This window comes from Neovison vison, chromosome 9 (genome assembly GCF_020171115.1).
Source record: "Neovison vison isolate M4711 chromosome 9, ASM_NN_V1, whole genome shotgun sequence".
NCBI classification, from domain to species: Eukaryota; Metazoa; Chordata; class Mammalia; order Carnivora; family Mustelidae; genus Neogale; species Neogale vison.
In genome coordinates this window covers 7,568,258-7,584,733 of record NC_058099.1, presented here as the reverse complement: position 1 = coordinate 7,584,733, position 16,476 = coordinate 7,568,258, and the positions used below count along the sequence as shown (strand labels likewise).

The 16,476-nt window shown below is 56.5% G+C and overlaps 2 protein-coding genes across 2 annotated transcripts in view; one reads left to right on the top strand and one right to left on the bottom strand.

The window, feature by feature from the left end:
- SH2D3C (SH2 domain containing 3C) overlaps positions 1-2,071 on the bottom strand; it is a 29,108-nt gene extending 27,037 nt beyond the window's left edge. Inside the window, exon 1 of the mRNA XM_044264842.1 lies at positions 1,928-2,071. Within this exon, the coding sequence (XP_044120777.1) occupies positions 1,928-1,964 (37 nt within the window). The 5' untranslated portion in view covers positions 1,965-2,071. The remainder of the gene's footprint in view (positions 1-1,927) is intronic.
- A 6,902-nt stretch (positions 2,072-8,973) lies between these two features.
- Positions 8,974-13,046, top strand: CDK9 (cyclin dependent kinase 9). The gene is made up of 7 exons (XM_044264840.1): positions 8,974-9,106; positions 9,575-9,656; positions 10,436-10,526; positions 10,882-11,048; positions 11,168-11,339; positions 11,497-11,645; positions 12,126-13,046. The coding sequence occupies exons 1-7, from the start codon at positions 9,015-9,017 to the stop codon at positions 12,489-12,491; spliced, it is 1,119 nt and encodes a 372-aa protein (XP_044120775.1). The 5' UTR covers positions 8,974-9,014; the 3' UTR covers positions 12,492-13,046.
- The last annotated feature ends 3,430 nt before the right edge of the window (positions 13,047-16,476 follow it).

Here is a 16,476-nt window from a genome sequence, read left to right as displayed (position 1 = left end):
GAAAGGGTTAATGTCTACAGCATTAATAATAACAATAAAAAACACATGTTGTTCCTCTTATAGAGGGTTCAGGGAGAGTCAGGGCTTCACAGACTTCCCCTCTGTTATGGTATAACCTGGCAGCTCTAGAGTCACGGAGCCCTGGTTTTCAATCCCTTCTCTTGCACATCCTAGCTGTGTGACCTTAGGCAAGTTGCTTGACCTTTCTGAGCCCCATTCTCCACATTGGCAAAATAGAGACTGTAGTACCCGCTTCCTGTGGGTAGCAGGAGGTCTGAAGGAAAGCTTGTAAGTAACATAATAGTCATGGAGACAATGATGGTGATCACAGCAAATGCCTCTGGTTGGTCAGATATGCTGCAGGCATCAATTCCCAGCACAGTTCAATGGCACAAGTTAAATTTCCCTTTTTGCAGATGATGAAGTGTGGGTTAGAGCCGTGGAGGGAACCGCCCCAGGTGGCATAGCCGGGGAGTGAAGCGAAGCGTATTTGTGTGCTTGGGGAGAGGAGGGGCAGGTCTCTGTGTGTGTGTGTGTGTGTGTGTGTGTGTGTGTGAGGCGTGTTTGAGCACCTGGGGTGGAGGGGGTTGTTGGGAGTCTGGGGGGCTCACTCTCTGAGGTTCTGTCCTTCCTGTCAGCTGAATGTTCCGTCCTGACTCAAGCTGCCGGGCTTGGGTAATACTATCTTCTCATTTCCGCAGGAGCATGTGTGAGTTCCCTCCATCCCCCACCCCCCACCCCCACTGTGGGACTGCCCCCTCCTCAAAACTACCACCATCTGACAACCCTATGGCCTCCGTGATGAGCGAAAAGGGAAAACCTTGGCATTCTCACTTCCTGGGCACCCTCTGCCTCCTCAGGTCCTCACCACCATGCTGGAATATATAGGTAAGATGTCCTCATTGATGAGAGAGGAAACTGAGGCCCAGAGACAGGAGGGGCTTACCCAGGGTCACACAGCAGGGCTGAGCCTGGATGACAGTTCAGGGCTCTGGGTGGCTGGGGTCAGTGTTCTGGGGCTTTCCTCCTAGCCAAGCCCACTCCCTCCTTGGTCTTAGCCTCTGCCTTCTGACAAACACTGTCTGAAAATTCTGAAGCCTTGCTCTTGGAAAGCTATGCCATGGGCCAGAAATGTGCCAGTAGTCAGGAGGGGGACTAAAACTGTGGTCTCCTGGGCACCAAGGAGGTGTGGAGGAAACAGTAGTGGGACAGGGAGGGAAACTGAGACCTAAATTCAGGAACATGGCATTGAGCCCTGCTCTGAAGCTCTATATGACCTCAGACAAGTCTCTGGGCCCTAGTATTTTCATCCGTGGAATGCAGTCATAATCCTGGCCCTGTACACTGGCCCCCTCCCACCCTCATGCCGGCAGACGGAAGCACTCAGGGGAAGCAGAAGTTTGCTGAGACCAGGAGGGGACCGACCTGGGGAAATAGAGCCTTGGCGAGTATGGTCCCTCATTGAGTTGCACTGGGTCCCAGCAGCCCTGTTGCTGGAGACACGGGACAGCACCCCATGGCACACCTACACACACTCCAGCCCCAGGAACTTTCAACCCAGCAGCACCACCCCCCCACTGCCCCCAGAGGCACGGCATGGGGCGTGTGGAGGTCTCCCCTTGCCCAGCCATGGGGTCCAAGATAGACCGGAAATGGACACACAGACAGGGACAGAGAAAACAGAGATGGGTAGAGTCAGAGACAAGAAGCAGAGATGGAGAGCCGAACCAGGTGGAGACAGAGAGAGCTACTGGGCCAGAGTGACGGAGGGATGGCAACAAGGAACCCAGAGCAGGGAGCTCCAGAGAGAGGCAGAGATGGACAGAGAGAGAAGCAGAAATGTGACCGTGATAAAGAAGCAGAGAGAGGCCGAGCTGGACGGACAGACAGAGGGATGAAGGGCAGTGCAAAGGGCCCCCACACTCACTGAACTTTCTGCTGGCTTTCTTGGGCCCCTCCGTCATCTTGGCAAGTCGTGCAAATCCCCTGGCTGGTGGGCAAGTGGCCGCTCACGGCTTGGGACATCGATGTCGACGCTCCTCCCTCACCTCCCCTTCCCCTTTCTCTCACCCTCTCACTCGCTTCCTCTGTGTATTTTTAAACCAGTGAAACTCCCACAGCTCCACCCTCCCCATCCTTTCCACAGGGGGCGGGGGCCAGGGCCTCCCCCATTCTGGGCCCCTGTGGGCTGCCTCCTTGGCCTTGGCTGATGGGGTGTGGGGCAGGGGCAGACCGCAAGCCCATGGGAACCGGAGGGCCCAGGAGACAAACCACAGACCCCGGGAGTGGAGCCCACTGGGCGGGGGGCTATCAGGGGGTCTGGCCAGCGGCTGGAAGGGTGCCGGGAGTCAGGCCTCCCCACAGGGCTGTTTGTCCCTAGCCTCAGTGTCTTGGGGAAGGACTGGCAGCAGCGAAGAGTGCTGTGGTCAGGCCTGGGGCCCTGGGACCACCCAGACCCAATTCTAGCCTTGGCTGGCTTCTTTGTCACCGTGTGATCCTGGCTAAGCCACCCAACTCCCTGAGCCTCTGGGTCCTCACGGTGAGCCACGCCTTCCTCACAGGATCTAGTGCTTGGCGCAGAGCCTGGTACAGCATGGGTGCTCACCGGGACACAGTCACTGCTTCTTGAGCCGGCGGGGACTCAGTGATAGTTTGGTCTAGCATACCCATTGTACAGACTGGGGAGACCAAAGCACAGACAGGAAGAGAGGTTGTCCCAGGTCATATGGCAGGTTGATGGCACAGACTGGGTTATATCTCCCCCCTTTAGGTCCCTTAGCCCACAGCCTGGTGCTTTTCCACCGTACGTGTGTGTGTATACGTGTGGGTCTTGCTCATGTGGGCAGGACAGAGAAGAGGAAGTGAAACTCCCCTACACAGGTTGTTCCAGACACCTGCGGAGGCTGTCTGCAGCTGCTGGGCTTAAGGGGACCACAAGACCAGGAGTTTCAAATCCCAGCTCTGTGTACTGCAACAAGTTACTGCTGTCTTGAATCCCCAGTTACCTGTTCTCTAGAATGGGCACAAATGCAAGGAACACAGTTAACAGCATGATTGGACGTGGTTATCCTGGCCCCCAGGCTGGCAACCAAGTCTTCGAGAGAGGGGAGAGGAAGTCCAGGGTCAGGTGGGGCCTTCTAGTGTGTTCTCATCACTTAGTACATTCCAGCCAGAGAGCTCGGTCCTCTTGTCCTAGGAGGTAAATGTTGTTTCTCTTGTTCCCATTTTACAGATGGGGAAACTGAGCTGCTGCAACCCCCCTGCCCCTAACCCACCGCCAAATTCAGCTTATCTGGAATTAGGCCCTGCTTGTCCAGCTATGGAGCCTGAGGTCCTGACTTCCACTCCTATAGCTCCCGAGCTCCCCACCACCCCCTCCCCCCGGCAACTGGATGCTGGGCCCTGGTAGGGGAAGCATCTGACTGAACCTTCTTAATGGGATGAGGGGAAAACTGAGGCCCTGAAGGGAAAAGGGACACAGCCTATGAGACCAAGACAGCAGTGTCTTGCTCCCAGACAGACCTGGAGGGGGACAATGTGCAAAGTTCAAATGAAAGGATGGGATTTCTGGGTCATGGACTTGGTAAGAAAAGATCCTTCCACTGAGTCCTGACCATGAGCCAGGCATGGAGCTGAAAGCCTCCACAAATCGTCCACTGAGTCCTTACAACAGACCTGTGAGGCGAGTGTTGGTACTGTCCCATTTTGCAGATGAGCAAACTGAGGCTAAAGAGGAGCAGAGACTGGACAAACAGACACCCAGGTGTCCTAGCCTCCAGGCCTGTGCTCCCTCCAACCTCCAGTTGTCAGAAGAGAGAGGAGGGCCTGTGGCTTGGTGGTAGCTAAGGGTCTTCCTCACAGAAGCAGAAGGTAGGTCCCCTGGCATCTCTCCTGGGACTGCTCCCAGTGACTTGGGCTACGTGCAGGGTTTCTGGCACTCCCGAATTACTGTGTGACCCTTTGCTAGATGCTTTACCTCTTGGGGACTCAGTTTCTATCCATGAAATGGGGTCACAGGCACTCTCATTTCCAGGGGTTTTTGGGAGGATGAAAGGAGCAAATGTTGGCCCAGGTTAGTCCTCCGTGGCCTCGGCAGCCCCTGGGGGTTGTTGCTGAGGGATGGGGGTGGTTCAGGCTGGGGGGCAGATTGGCACAGACCCAGAAGTCCCCAGGGGAGATCCCACGAGAAAGCGGGGAACCCCGGGCCATGCTGAGGCTGTGTCGCTGAGGCTTGTGAGTGCTGGGCCAGTCCTGCCTTGGCCTGGGTGCCAGAGCCGTGGCCGCATCCCTGGGAGAATGAATGGGGCTCAGTGTGGCGGCTCCACTGAGCTCAGAGCCCCCTTTGTGCTGCCTTGAGTGGCCGTTGGGAGTGCGGCTGGGGACCTGCTGGCGGGTGGCTGTCCGGCAGGCCCTCCTCAGTCTGCGTTGGAGGCTCGCCCAGAGCAGCTCGCAGGCTCCCAGCCCTGCACATTCAAGGGTCTTCCTGCCTTCAGGCCTCCGCTACGGCAGGACCCACACCCGCAATAGCAGCTTTTCCCGACCCCACCCCACCCCCAGGGCTGCACAACTGGCTGCAAGCTTTGCCTCCACTAAGTGGCCCCAGCTCTAGACTGAGCCAGAGTACCTCAGGGAACCCTGCTCTGGTTTCTGTCCCCTCCCTCCTTACCCCTTTCCCCCAGTCTGCAACTCAGCCACCTGCCATTTGGCCAGGTACTATTAGGGGTTGGAGTCTTTCAACTTCAGTGGCTCAGTGGGTTAAGCCTCTGTCTTCAGCTCAGGTCTTGATCTCGGGATCCTGGGATCGAGCCCCGCATAGGGCTCTCTGCTTGGCAAGGAGCCTTCTTTCCCATCTCTCTCTGCCTGCCATTCTGCCTGCTTGTGATCTCTCTCTGTGTCAAATAAATAAATAAAATCTTAAAAAAAAAAAAAAAGGACTCCTTCAACTTCATGGTCAAAGGCACTGGACCCAGTGGAACCCAAGTTCAGATCCCATTTGTAGGACCCCAGGGAAGCCACGTCCCCTTGCTGAGCCTTTACTCATCTGCAAAATGGTACAAACACAACATCCCTCCCATGATCCCGTGGCAGTGAAATAAAATACTTATAGTGAGTTTTATCCATATTACATTCACTTGAATCTTTATTTGCATGTTCCAGACAGACCTCCCATTCCCTGAAGGAGGAATTGGCCCCCCGTAGCCGTACTGGCCCCATGCCTGCTATCCTGTAGGTCTCGGTCTTTCCGAGCTTGACCCAGTGGTCTGGTAGTGTGTGTTGTGTAGGTTGATGGTAGATGACCCTAGGCTTTGTTTTTTGTTGTTGTTGTTTTTTTCATTCTAAGTAGACTCCATGCCCAACGTGGGGCTTTAACTCACAACCCTGAGATCAAGAGCGGCACGCTCTACAGACTGAGCCAGTCAGGTACCCTGACCCTGGGCTTTGAAAGCAGAGACCTGGCCTTGAATCCCAGCTCCATAGCTTCCTGGCTGTGGGCAGGCCTCGGGCAGGCCACATCACTACTCTGAGCCTCAGTTTCCTCTTCTGTAATTTGGGCCCCATAGAGCAACCTCTTAAGAGGGGCCCTGGAAACTTCTGGGGAAATGACACATATCAACACAGGGCTGAGCACAGGGTCAGCACCCAGCTGAATGTCCAGGGCATGCAGGGCCGCAAGCATCACGCCGCCATCCTCCATCTGATCTCCCTGTGTCCGGTGCTCCTTTGTCTCCTGGGACATACTCCTGGGCTGCTAGGAGCAGCCCAGCCATGAGCCTGTCTTCTGCTTCCCTCCATATGCCCCTCACCCCATCCCTGCTCAGGAGAGGAAGACAGAAGATCTGGGGCAGAGTCAAACAGCTGGCCTGTAGCTCCCTCTTCTAGTCCATGCCTCAGTTTCCCTAACTGTTAATTGGCAGCAGGACCAGAGGCTCTCACAGTCTGGTCGGTCAGTCAGCAAACATTTACTGAGTCCTGGCCACATGCCTGGCTTGGCTGGCTTCGCTGATTCAGGGAAGCAGGAAACATTTTCCTCAAACCAGCAAATCAGAAGTCAGAGGCAGTGAGAAATCATTTCCAGCCAGGACCTAATTTCTTCACACTTCCACCTGGATGATCAGGGGCCCCATGCTGGGGCTGCGTGGGCAGCCTACTCAAGAGCTCCCGAGTGCTTCTGCCAGGGAGGACTGAGGGCCCAAAACTCGGAGGGGAAGTGGCTGGCGGATGTCGGGGTTCAGGCCAGGGGCTAGAGGTGACAACATCACCGGAACATCTGCTGAGGCCTCTGCCCACAGGATGTGACTTAGGGAGAGCTCGTGGGAAACAGGCAGGGGCCACGGCCTAAGAATCCGATGGCGGAGGCCACCCAAAACCATGATACACCCTCATACTACTGTCCCCTCCCATGCATCCCATGGGCATCCGGGACACCTAGGCCCATGGTGCTGTGCCCTCCCATGCCCTAGCTCTGCCCACAGCCCAGATAGGTGGAGTCCTGACATGGCTAAGTGCTCGGGGTTTGTGCCAGATTAACTTGGTTCAAATACCAGTGTGGCTGCTGGCCAGCTGATGGACCCTGGCCGGTGATGTTACCTCTGCGTGCCAGTGTCTTTAGGTGTAAAACAGAGGTGATAATAGTTCCTACCTCATATATCTCAGTGAGAATTGAGATAATTCCCAGAAAGTGCTGAATGTATGGCTTGGACCGTTTATTTTCCCTTAACAAATTGTAATTACTAGAATTATTATTGTTCTTTCCCTCCTTGCCCTTCCCACCCCCAATTTAGCCAATGGCCTCCCAGCTTCTACAGTGTACCCGGGAAGCTGACCCCAGATCACTCCCTGACATGTCTCATGACTGCCTAAAACCCTTGATGCTTAAAACCCTTGAGGTCACACTGACCTCAGGAGGGGGCTCCCTGCTGTTTGCCTGACCCTCGAGGCCTTCTATGGCGGAGCCCTCTCCCAGAACAGAGTCCCTTGGGATTCCAGGGGACACCATCAGAACTGCTTCCTCCTACAAGGAGGCTGCCAGGCCAAGCCATGAGGGGTAAGGGCTGCTGAGCCACCCTGAGGGCTTCCTGCAGGGAGACAGGTAACAGGGTGCACTGAGGAGCTCAGCCCCAAAGGTGGGAGAGTCCAAGGAGTTAGCAAAGTGCAGGAGAAGAATTCCTGGGAGAGAGCTGGAAAGAGCCCAAATGTCACAGTTTGTGTTTTCCTGAAAGACAGTGGGGGAGGGAAATATGGGCAGATCCCATTTTAGAAGGACCTGGTAGGTGCTTTGAAGAGAACAGACGGAGAGGCCAGACTGGGAAGACCAGGACTCAGGACGTATCAGCAGAGGACTGGAGAGGAGGGGCAAACTGAAGGGGTGCAGAGGTGGTAGAAAGGACAGCTTTGATTGTTGAGTAGAGCTGGAGGAAGAATCTAGAAGCTCCTAGAACCCGGAAGATATCAGGAAAATGCTGGGGAAGGGCTGGAGTAGGGGAAGGGGGCATGGGGTCAGGGAAGGAGATGGGTGGGGGACTTGGTGCCTGGCATAGGGATGGCAGGTCTCAAACAGCACCATGGCTATACCCCTGGCCAGACTGTAAATAGCCTGACTCAGGAGACTCCTCCTCAGAATCAGAGAGACTAGGTTCCAGTCCCAGCGCTGTCACTCTGACCTTGGTCAAATGACCTCACCTCCCTGAACCTCAATGCCCTCTTCTGTAAAATGGGCTGGTTAATCTATTGATGGGGCAGTTGATTCAGCAGGATTCAGCTAGCATCTACCCAGAACCCCTGTGTGCTCAGGGGTTCTGGGTAAATGCTAGCCATTTTTGTGATTACTGACCCCGGACTGACCAGCTCGGCGCAGCTCAGCGGGGATGGAACTCCTTGTGGGTTTCATCCCTGCTTCCCACAAAACAGGGGGTCTAGGGCTGGAAGGCCCGGGCGTTGCTCTCTCGCCGCCTCCGGTGTCGCCGCGCCCCCTAGCGGCCGCCGGTTGCCATGTCAACGGCGGGTGGCTGGGGCCCGGGGAGGCAGCGGCGGGGGCCGTTCTCTCCTCCCAGGACCCGAGGCCGCTCCCTCGGCGCCTCCCGCCTTCGCCTGTGGAGGGCCACTCCGAGCCGGGGAGGAGAGGGCTCTCCGCGGTAGCTGACATGTGGGGGTAAACTGAGGCACGCGGCAAAGCGCCCCGCAGCCAGGTGTCGAGCGCGGGGCCCCACCTCCGAAGGCGGAGGAGGGGCCGCGGGCGGTGACGCGCCGAGGGCGGCCGGCGGACAGCGGGCGGGCGGCGACGGCGGCTGCGGCGGCAGGTGCGGCCGCGGAGGGTGGGAGGGAGGAGGGAGGGGGCGGGCGGAGGGGGAGGGGAGGGCGAGGCCGGGGCACCTCCCCCTTTATAACGCGCCCCCTCCCGGGCTCTTGGGCCGCCTCCTCGTCGGCTCTTCCCGTCTCGCCCCCTCGCCTGGCCGCCCCGGGCCGGGGCCCGGCCAGGGAGCCCCCAGGCCGCGGCTCGGGGGCCGCCCCTCCGCCCGCCGCCCCGCGCAGCCAGGCGGAGGCGGCGCCGTCGGAGGAGGAGGAGCAGGGCACTGCGGCTGGCCCCGGATCGGGCGCCAGAGCGGCAGCGGCTTCGGCAGCAGCGGCGGCCCGGGCCGATGCAGCGGGACGCACCGCCCCGAGCCCCAGCCCCGGCGCCCCGGCTCCCCGCGCCCCCGATCGGGGCCGCCACCAACAGTGGCGGCGGCGGAGGCGGGGGCAGCGGCGGCGGCGGAGGCTCCTCTGCAGCTCCGGCTCCTCCTGGCCTCCCGGGAACTACAAGTCCCAGGGGGCCTGGCGGCGGGCGGCGGGCGGAAGAGGCGGGGTCGGCGCCGCGAGGCCGGAAGTGGCTGTGGAGGCGGAAGTGGCGCGGCCGCGGAGGGGCCTGGAGCACGGTGGCGGGGCCCGGAGCGGGAGCAGCGGCGGCGGCGGCGGCTGGGGGCGGAGGCGGCGGCGGCGGTGGTGGCGGTGGCGGAGGCGGCGCGCTGGAGGCAGCCATGGCAAAGCAGTACGACTCGGTGGAGTGCCCCTTTTGTGATGAGGTGACCAAATACGAGAAGCTCGCTAAGATCGGCCAAGGCACCTTCGGGTAAGGCTGCGCCCCCGGGGGGGGGGGATTGGTAACCCTGAGCCTGCACTCCTCAGGGCCATCGTCGGGATTCCCAGGGCCGGGCCCAAACTGGTCGGGAAGCCCCGGAGCACCAAACGTGTCCCTTGGTCTCACTAGGCCGCGCCGCAGCCCGCCAGGGCCTGACGGAGCCGGCTGGCTGGGAGGAGCCTGAGGCCCGTGATGGGGGGCGGGGAGGGGTTGCAGAGAGGAACCTGTGAGGGGAGCGGGCTCTCCGAGAGAGGCCTGGGTGAGGAGACCGAGGGAAGGAAGTAGAGGCTCGGAGAAGGACCGCAGATAGCGGGTGGCAGGGTAGAGGAGTGCCCTGGGTACCCGGCCCAGCCCCGCCCGGGGAATCCTTTTTTGCTGCCCTCCTCCTCTGGTGGGGGAGGGGCGGGCCCTGCAGAAACGACTTGATGAATCCTCTTGGGTCCCCCTCTCGGCCTGCAGGGAGGTATTTAAGGCAAAGCACCGTAAGACCGGCAAAAAGGTGGCTCTGAAGAAAGTGCTGATGGAGAATGAGAAGGAGGGGGTGAGTATGGGCCGGGTGGGCGGGCCTGTCAGCTCCCCTGGGCACGGGTTGGGTTTCCACCCTGCTCCTGCTAGGGCTCTCGCCTGGAGAATCAGTGTGTGTTGGGGGGGGGTAGTTTGGAAATTTCTGTGTTCCAGAGAATTTGAGTTCTAAATTGAATTTTTTTTTTATACAAATGTTTTAGAGCATTTGATGTTTCATTCTTAGGTAAATATGGTTGGGGCCAGGAGGGGGAGCTCATGCTTGCAGAGTCCGCCTTGGTTTCTGAAGTTAGAACGCCTTTAAACAGTGCTTAACGCTGTGTCCTTAGCATTTGTTTTGTGTAAGGTAAAAAGAAATTGCACGCGACGACTTTAAGAGGGTGACTGGTACTCAGTTGAAAAGGAGCTGCTCCGCCTTAGCCCTAGTCCAGCTTCCCAGAGACCTGCTTCTTAGCAAGGACGTTACTTTAAATAGCTATTTTTGTTAACCACCTCGTAAAATACAGGCATACAGCTAAAATTTAAAGGTTGAAGAAACTGTGGAACGTTTAGTGACTGGTAGTGAATCTTGTGTGTCAAGTCCTACTGTTACGTTTTATTGTCTCAAACCAACTCCTTGAGGGGCACATACTATTACACCCGTTTTACAGATAAAATGTCTGAGGTGGTTGATTTCAGAGCCCATGACTTTACTCTTTTTTTCCCCACCTTTGTCTCTTAATATGGACCCCATGGCTTGTTCATTGGTTCGTAGTTCACTCACTCACCTTTGACCCCCTCTCTCTTTCTCCCACCCAGTTCCCCATTACAGCCTTGCGGGAAATCAAGATCCTCCAACTTCTAAAACACGAGAATGTGGTCAACTTGATTGAGATCTGTCGAACCAAAGGTAAGTGGTGTGGATCTTGCCCCCATTTCCAGATGGTGAAAATGAGACTTACAGCCTAACGGCTTTGTTTGCAAAGTTGGGAAGTGGACACACCTAAATTGCCTCTTCTTAACCCAGACACACCAACTGTGACCGCTCTCTTGGGTCCCTTCATCGTAGCTGTTCTGCCCCAGGGCCTGCCTCGGCACCCGGCCCAGAGGAGGCGCTCAGGAAATAGTTTTCCAGTGAAGGAATGCGCAGCCGGATATCCCAAGTGTCCACGGGTTGGAGGGGTAGAAGCTGGTGGTGGGAAAATGAGTTGCACGTGGGATTTTTTACTTTATTTTTCTCACCCCCCCCATTCTTCCCATCTCAGCTTCCCCCTATAACCGCTGCAAAGGCAGTATATACCTAGTGTTTGACTTCTGCGAGCATGACCTTGCTGGGCTGCTGAGCAATGTCTTAGTCAAGTTCACACTGTCCGAGATCAAGAAGGTCATGCAGATGTTGCTCAACGGCCTCTACTACATCCACAGAAACAAGGTGGGGGTCAGAGTGGGGAAAGAGGGACTGAGGCTTGGGTTGGCCTAGGCTCCCACTGCTGGGTGGATGTGACTGAGGGCCCCTGGAGACCTGATTGAGCCCTCTCACACTTCCTGCAGATCCTGCACAGGGACATGAAGGCAGCTAATGTGCTCATCACTCGCGATGGGGTTCTGAAGCTGGCAGACTTTGGGCTGGCCCGGGCCTTCAGCCTGGCCAAGAACAGCCAGCCCAACCGCTATACCAACCGTGTGGTGACACTCTGGTACCGGCCCCCGGAGCTGTTGCTCGGTGAGGACTCCCGAGCGGGCGGAGGGGGGCCGGGGCTGGGCACTTACCCGGCCTCAGTCCCCCACTGCCAGGGCTTCTTGAGCCGCCGGCCCCGGGGCATTGCGTCTCAGGAGGCCCTCGGGCTCAAGGGGCCCTCCTGGTGCGCTCTTCTTCCCAGGGGAGCGGGACTACGGCCCCCCCATTGACCTGTGGGGTGCTGGGTGCATCATGGCGGAGATGTGGACCCGCAGCCCTATCATGCAGGGCAACACCGAGCAGCACCAGCTTGCCCTCATCAGCCAGCTCTGTGGCTCCATCACCCCTGAGGTGCGTGGCCAGGCTGCCTGGGCCCCTGGGCCCCGCAGGCTGCAGAGATCCGGAAGTCCTCCTGGCAAGGGAGGAGTGGGGAGTGGAATAGAAGGACAGCTCTGGAGAGGTGGCTGGTGGTGGGACAGGGCCTGCTCTTTAGAGCCACACGGGCTGTGCTTGAGTCTCGGCCCCATCACAGATCGTGGCCTTGGGGAGGGCATTTGAATCCCTCACCTCGGAGCGCAGTTTCTCTTCTGGGAGACAGCTACGCCTGCGTCAGGCTTGGTGGGCGTATGCCAGGTGCTTGTATAAAAGGCGTGGCGCTTGGTGTGTGCCAGCTACACGGTCACTGCTGCCTTGGAGAGGTCAAGTTCACCCTCCAGGGGTGGTCTGGGAGCATTCGATGGGAGAAGTTTTAGTCCCTTCGGGTGCCTAACCAGGGGACAAGCCATGTACCCCTTGAATTGACACCACCTTCACTCCATGCCTCCTGCGCAGGTGTGGCCCAACGTGGACAAGTACGAGCTGTTTGAGAAGTTGGACCTGGTTAAGGGACAGAAACGGAAGGTGAAGGACAGGCTGAAGGCCTACGTGCGGGACCCCTACGCGCTGGACCTCATCGACAAGCTGCTGGTGCTGGACCCTGCACAGCGCATCGACAGTGACGACGCCCTCAACCACGACTTCTTCTGGTCCGACCCCATGCCCTCCGATCTCAAGGGCATGCTCTCCACGCACCTGACGTCCATGTTCGAGTATCTGGCACCGCCACGCCGGAAGGGCAGCCAGATCACCCAGCAGTCCACCAACCAGAGCCGCAACCCCGCCACCACCAACCAGACGGAATTTGAACGTGTCTTCTGAGGGCCGGCTGCCCGCCCTTTTTGTTAGGGCAGTTTTATTTTTCCTTCTGCTATGTGACTTGCATTGTGGAGATGATGGGGCATTTGAGTTTTCTCTAGTGCTTATTTCCTCCCTCCTCTGGGCACTGGGAACACCAGCTGAGCGGACTGGAGGAAAGCTTTGGCTGAAAGTCCCGGAGGGCACTGGGGTGCCTCGCCTTGTTCCCTGGCTTTCGAGACGATGCCCAGAGGGCCTCCATTTACTTTCAGACAGGAATGGGGTGGGAGGAGAGGCACCCCCCACCAGTGACTTTGTAAAGAGAGTTCCCAGTGTGGTAGGAGGAAGGGACAGGTCCCTCACCTGTCGCCAGCCCTCCTCTCAGGTGAGAAACGGGCGTGGGGGACAGAACCAGCCCCAGGAGTGGGCTGCTCTTGGCCCAACCCTCCGAAGCCCCGGGGCTGGCAAAAACTTGGTTTCTTCAATAGAGAATTTTATCGTGTTTCTTTTGCTCAGTTTGGAGACATTCCTGGACAGTTTGGTCAGTTATAATTAAAGTTGACTTTTTTTTTTCAGTAAGTGGCTACATGCTGTGTTCTGTGTTCACACCCCCAGCTCTGCACCCTGTGGCTGGCACACTAGGCCTCACGATTGGGATTTGATTTGTCAAGACTTGATTCTTTTCTTCATCCCAGTTCATGTCCCCAGATATAATTGTGGAGGACTTTTGTCTTTTTTTTTTTTCTTTTGAGTACCTTCCAGAACACTTGGCCTGCTCCTCCAGAGAGCAGGGGCGATAATGCTCCCTTGCTCCTGTCCACTCAGTGTCGAGGGAGAAGGAAGACAGATGAGACAGGGTCTCGGTCCCCGGAGAAGGAATGGGGAGGGTCTGCTGTGAGCTGCATTGCCGTGTGACTCCATCTGCTCTGCGTCACAGACATGCTCGAACCTGACTCGCGAGCCCTGGAGGCTGCAGAAAGTTCTCCATCAGTGGAGTGACAGTAGTTAGGTTTGTAACTTACAAAGGTTCCTCAGGCTGCTGAGTCTTGGGTGGCCTAGGACCGGTAAGAAATGACCAGAGCAGTTGAAGGGTGATCTCCGGGGACTTGGGGAGGTGGCAGTCACTTGGATTAGGGTAGCCAGTGGGCAGGAGGACAGAGAGCAGTGGGAAGGTTAGAGTGCCTGGTGTCAGAGCTACAGTCCTTGGAGGAGAAGCACATTTTGGCGGGTAACATTTGCTGGGAACCTGAAGCCAGGGATAGCCATATTCAAGGCAAATTCTACATTCTGTCACAGGAGGAGGCCTTTGGAAGGGGGTCCCTGAAGTAAGGTTGACAAAACTTTTAACCAGAACTGTCTCTGTAGAAATGGACCCAGATTTCCAGATACTTCGCAAAAGGCCAGAAGTTAACAAAAAACAAACCTTAAACTTCCTGACTAGTTTGTTTGTCAGGGCTGCCGTAGAAAATCACACAGACAGGTGGTTCACAACAAATTTATTCTGTCATCGTTCCAGAAGCTAGCAGTCTGAAACCCAGGTGAAGCCATCAGCGGGTCCATCAGGGCCCATCAGAATGTTCCGTGCCTGTCTCTTAGCTTCTGGTGATAGCTGGCAGTCCTTGGCTTTCCTTGGCTTGTAGATGAACCTCTCCAGTCTCTGCCTCTGACTTCACCCTGTGTTCTGCCTTGTGTGCGCTGTCTCTTGGATGAGGACACCAGTCCATGGATTTAAGGTCCCCCTTGATCCGGTATGATCTCATCTTAACCAGCTACACAGGCAAAGACTCTTATTTTTATTTGTTTTTTAAGATATTTATTTATTTATTTTTGAGGGAGGGAGAGAATGCGTGAGAGAAAAAGCAGAATATAGTGGGGAGTGTGGAGCCTCAGAGGCAGAGGGAAAAGCAGATTCCCCACTGAACAAGGAGCCCAGTGTGGGGCCTCATCCCAGGACCCTGAGCTCATGACCCCAGCTGAAGGCAAGCACTTAACTGACTGAGCCACCCAGGTGCCCCTGCAAAGACCTTTTTAAATCAGGTCACATTCTGAGGTTCCAGGTGAACATGGGTTTCTATTCAACCCAGTACATTAGCAAGTAATCCAGTCAGTACGGAAACAATTGCAAGGTGTCCTAATGGCTATTGAGTCTATAGTTGTTGTTGTTGGTTTTTTTTTTTTTTAATGATTTTTAATTTCTTTGCATGCAGGAGGAGGGGCAGAGGGAGAGAGAGAGAATCTCAAGCAGGCTTCACACCCAGCGTGGAGATGTCACGGGGAGGGGGGTACGGGGAGCTGATTTCACGACCTCAAGATTATGACTTAAGCTGAAACCAAGAGTCAGACCCCCAGCTGAGCCACCCAGGGGCCCCTCAAGTCAGTAGATCTTGAATGACCTAACTGATGAGGGGAATCTCCTGTCCTAAATCGTCAGAGGTGTGTTTTGTTTGTTTGTTTTCTCTGAAGGAGATAACAAGCTGCTCTGAGAGGCTCACGTTCTCTGACCCAGCAATTCCTCTTACAGAAGTTTCCATGGACATAGTGACAGCCGGTTACCCTGTTGAATCCTCACCACGAGCCCAGTAGTTTGATTCCTCCATTCACCGTGTTTATTGTCTGTGTCTTCCAAGGACCAGACTCTTCTAGACTTGCTACAGCTACCAAGCTATGACCACTCCCATCTCTATGGAACTCACATTCTAGAAGGTTCGAACTAGTCTGATGGGATAGATTGTGTGGCAGATGATAAAGTGGAATAAGAAGGGAAAAGAGTGGGAGTCCATGGAGGGGCTCAGGGTGACACGAGAGCAGAAATCCCAAGAGATGGGGCATACGGGGAGCTAGAGGGTCCCGAAATGCCAGGATCCAAGGCTAGGAAGTGTCAGAGAGCCTTGTGCAGAAGGGGACACGGGTTTCGAAAGGTGCAGTGACTATGCTGGGGAAAAGTGAGGCAGAGCTGGAAGCTGGGGGAGCAACTGGACTTCTGGAATAATCCAGGCTCGAAGAGAAGGGCTTTGAACCAGCCTGGGGACGCAGCTGCTGGCATGCGTGTTGGTTTATGCATGGCTGTGAGGACAGGTGTGTTTTCAGGTTGGATGTGAGTGTGAATGAAAGGAGCCGGAATCCCAGGCTCTGCTGGAGGGAGGATAGCGCTGCCGTCCCCGAGACCAGGAAGGCTGCAGGAGGCCGAGCCAAGGCACGCGTGGTCCAGCATGGTAAGATGGAGAGGACAGATGGACATCCCTTGAGTCAGCAGGTATATACCTAAGGCTCACCCAGGGCCCCCGGAATCTGGGCTGGGGGCACACTTGGGGGTGCTGCCAGTGCCGTGGTTCAGAAAGGTCTAGGGCAGGAGGAGATCATGAGATAAGAGGGGAGAACTGAGATCGTGGCCCCCTGGGCCCTCCAGTGTTCAGAGGTCCCCAGGGACTCAAGAGCAGCAACTATGAGGTAAGAAGGGAGCAGAGACGGAGGGTGTTCTGGGCAAGTGGGAGTGGCGGCTTAGACAAGCGCCACTGATGGGTCCCAACAGTGGGGTGATGGCCAGCAGGGTGCTCCGGGTGAAAGCCTGCTGAGAGCAGGATTACTGGAGGACAGGACGAAGGGACTCGAAGACAGGAAGCGGCACCATCTGCTGTAAAGGAGGGTTAGGGATCCAGCTAGTCCTGGGTAGTCTCAGACGAGCCGTGACATTATGGAATGACCCAGCAGAGATGACATACATTGATTCTCGTCCTATAGACAAAAGGGCCATGTGGCCAAGGATTCAGTGGCTATGCAAGGGCCCTTCCTTCCCTGTGGTTCTTCTGGATGGTTTTGTCCTTTGCGTTTCTCTGCTTTCTCCTATTTCCTGAGTTCATATTTTTCCCTCATGTAGTCAAGTGGTATTTTAAACCAATAAAGCAGGCCTGAGGCCCTGGGGCTGCTGGCTCTGAGCCTCCCGCCCCAACACAGAACTTCCCTGAGGGGAGGCTGCGCAAACCAGCCTCAGACCCTGGTATGCTGCCCCTGG

What these genes read in the sequence shown, in the direction of transcription:
- CDK9 (XM_044264840.1), top strand. Translation starts at nt 9,015, where the DNA reads ATGGCAAAGCAGTACGACTCGGTGGAGTGCCCCTTTTGTGATGAGGTG. An exon ending in TGGAGAATGAGAAGGAGGGG is followed by an intron (nt 9,657 to 10,435) that starts GTGAGTATGGGC and finishes TCTCCCACCCAG; the next exon opens with TTCCCCATTACAGCCTTGCG. An exon ending in GCCCCCGGAGCTGTTGCTCG is followed by an intron (nt 11,340 to 11,496) that starts GTGAGGACTCCC and finishes TCTTCTTCCCAG; the next exon opens with GGGAGCGGGACTACGGCCCC.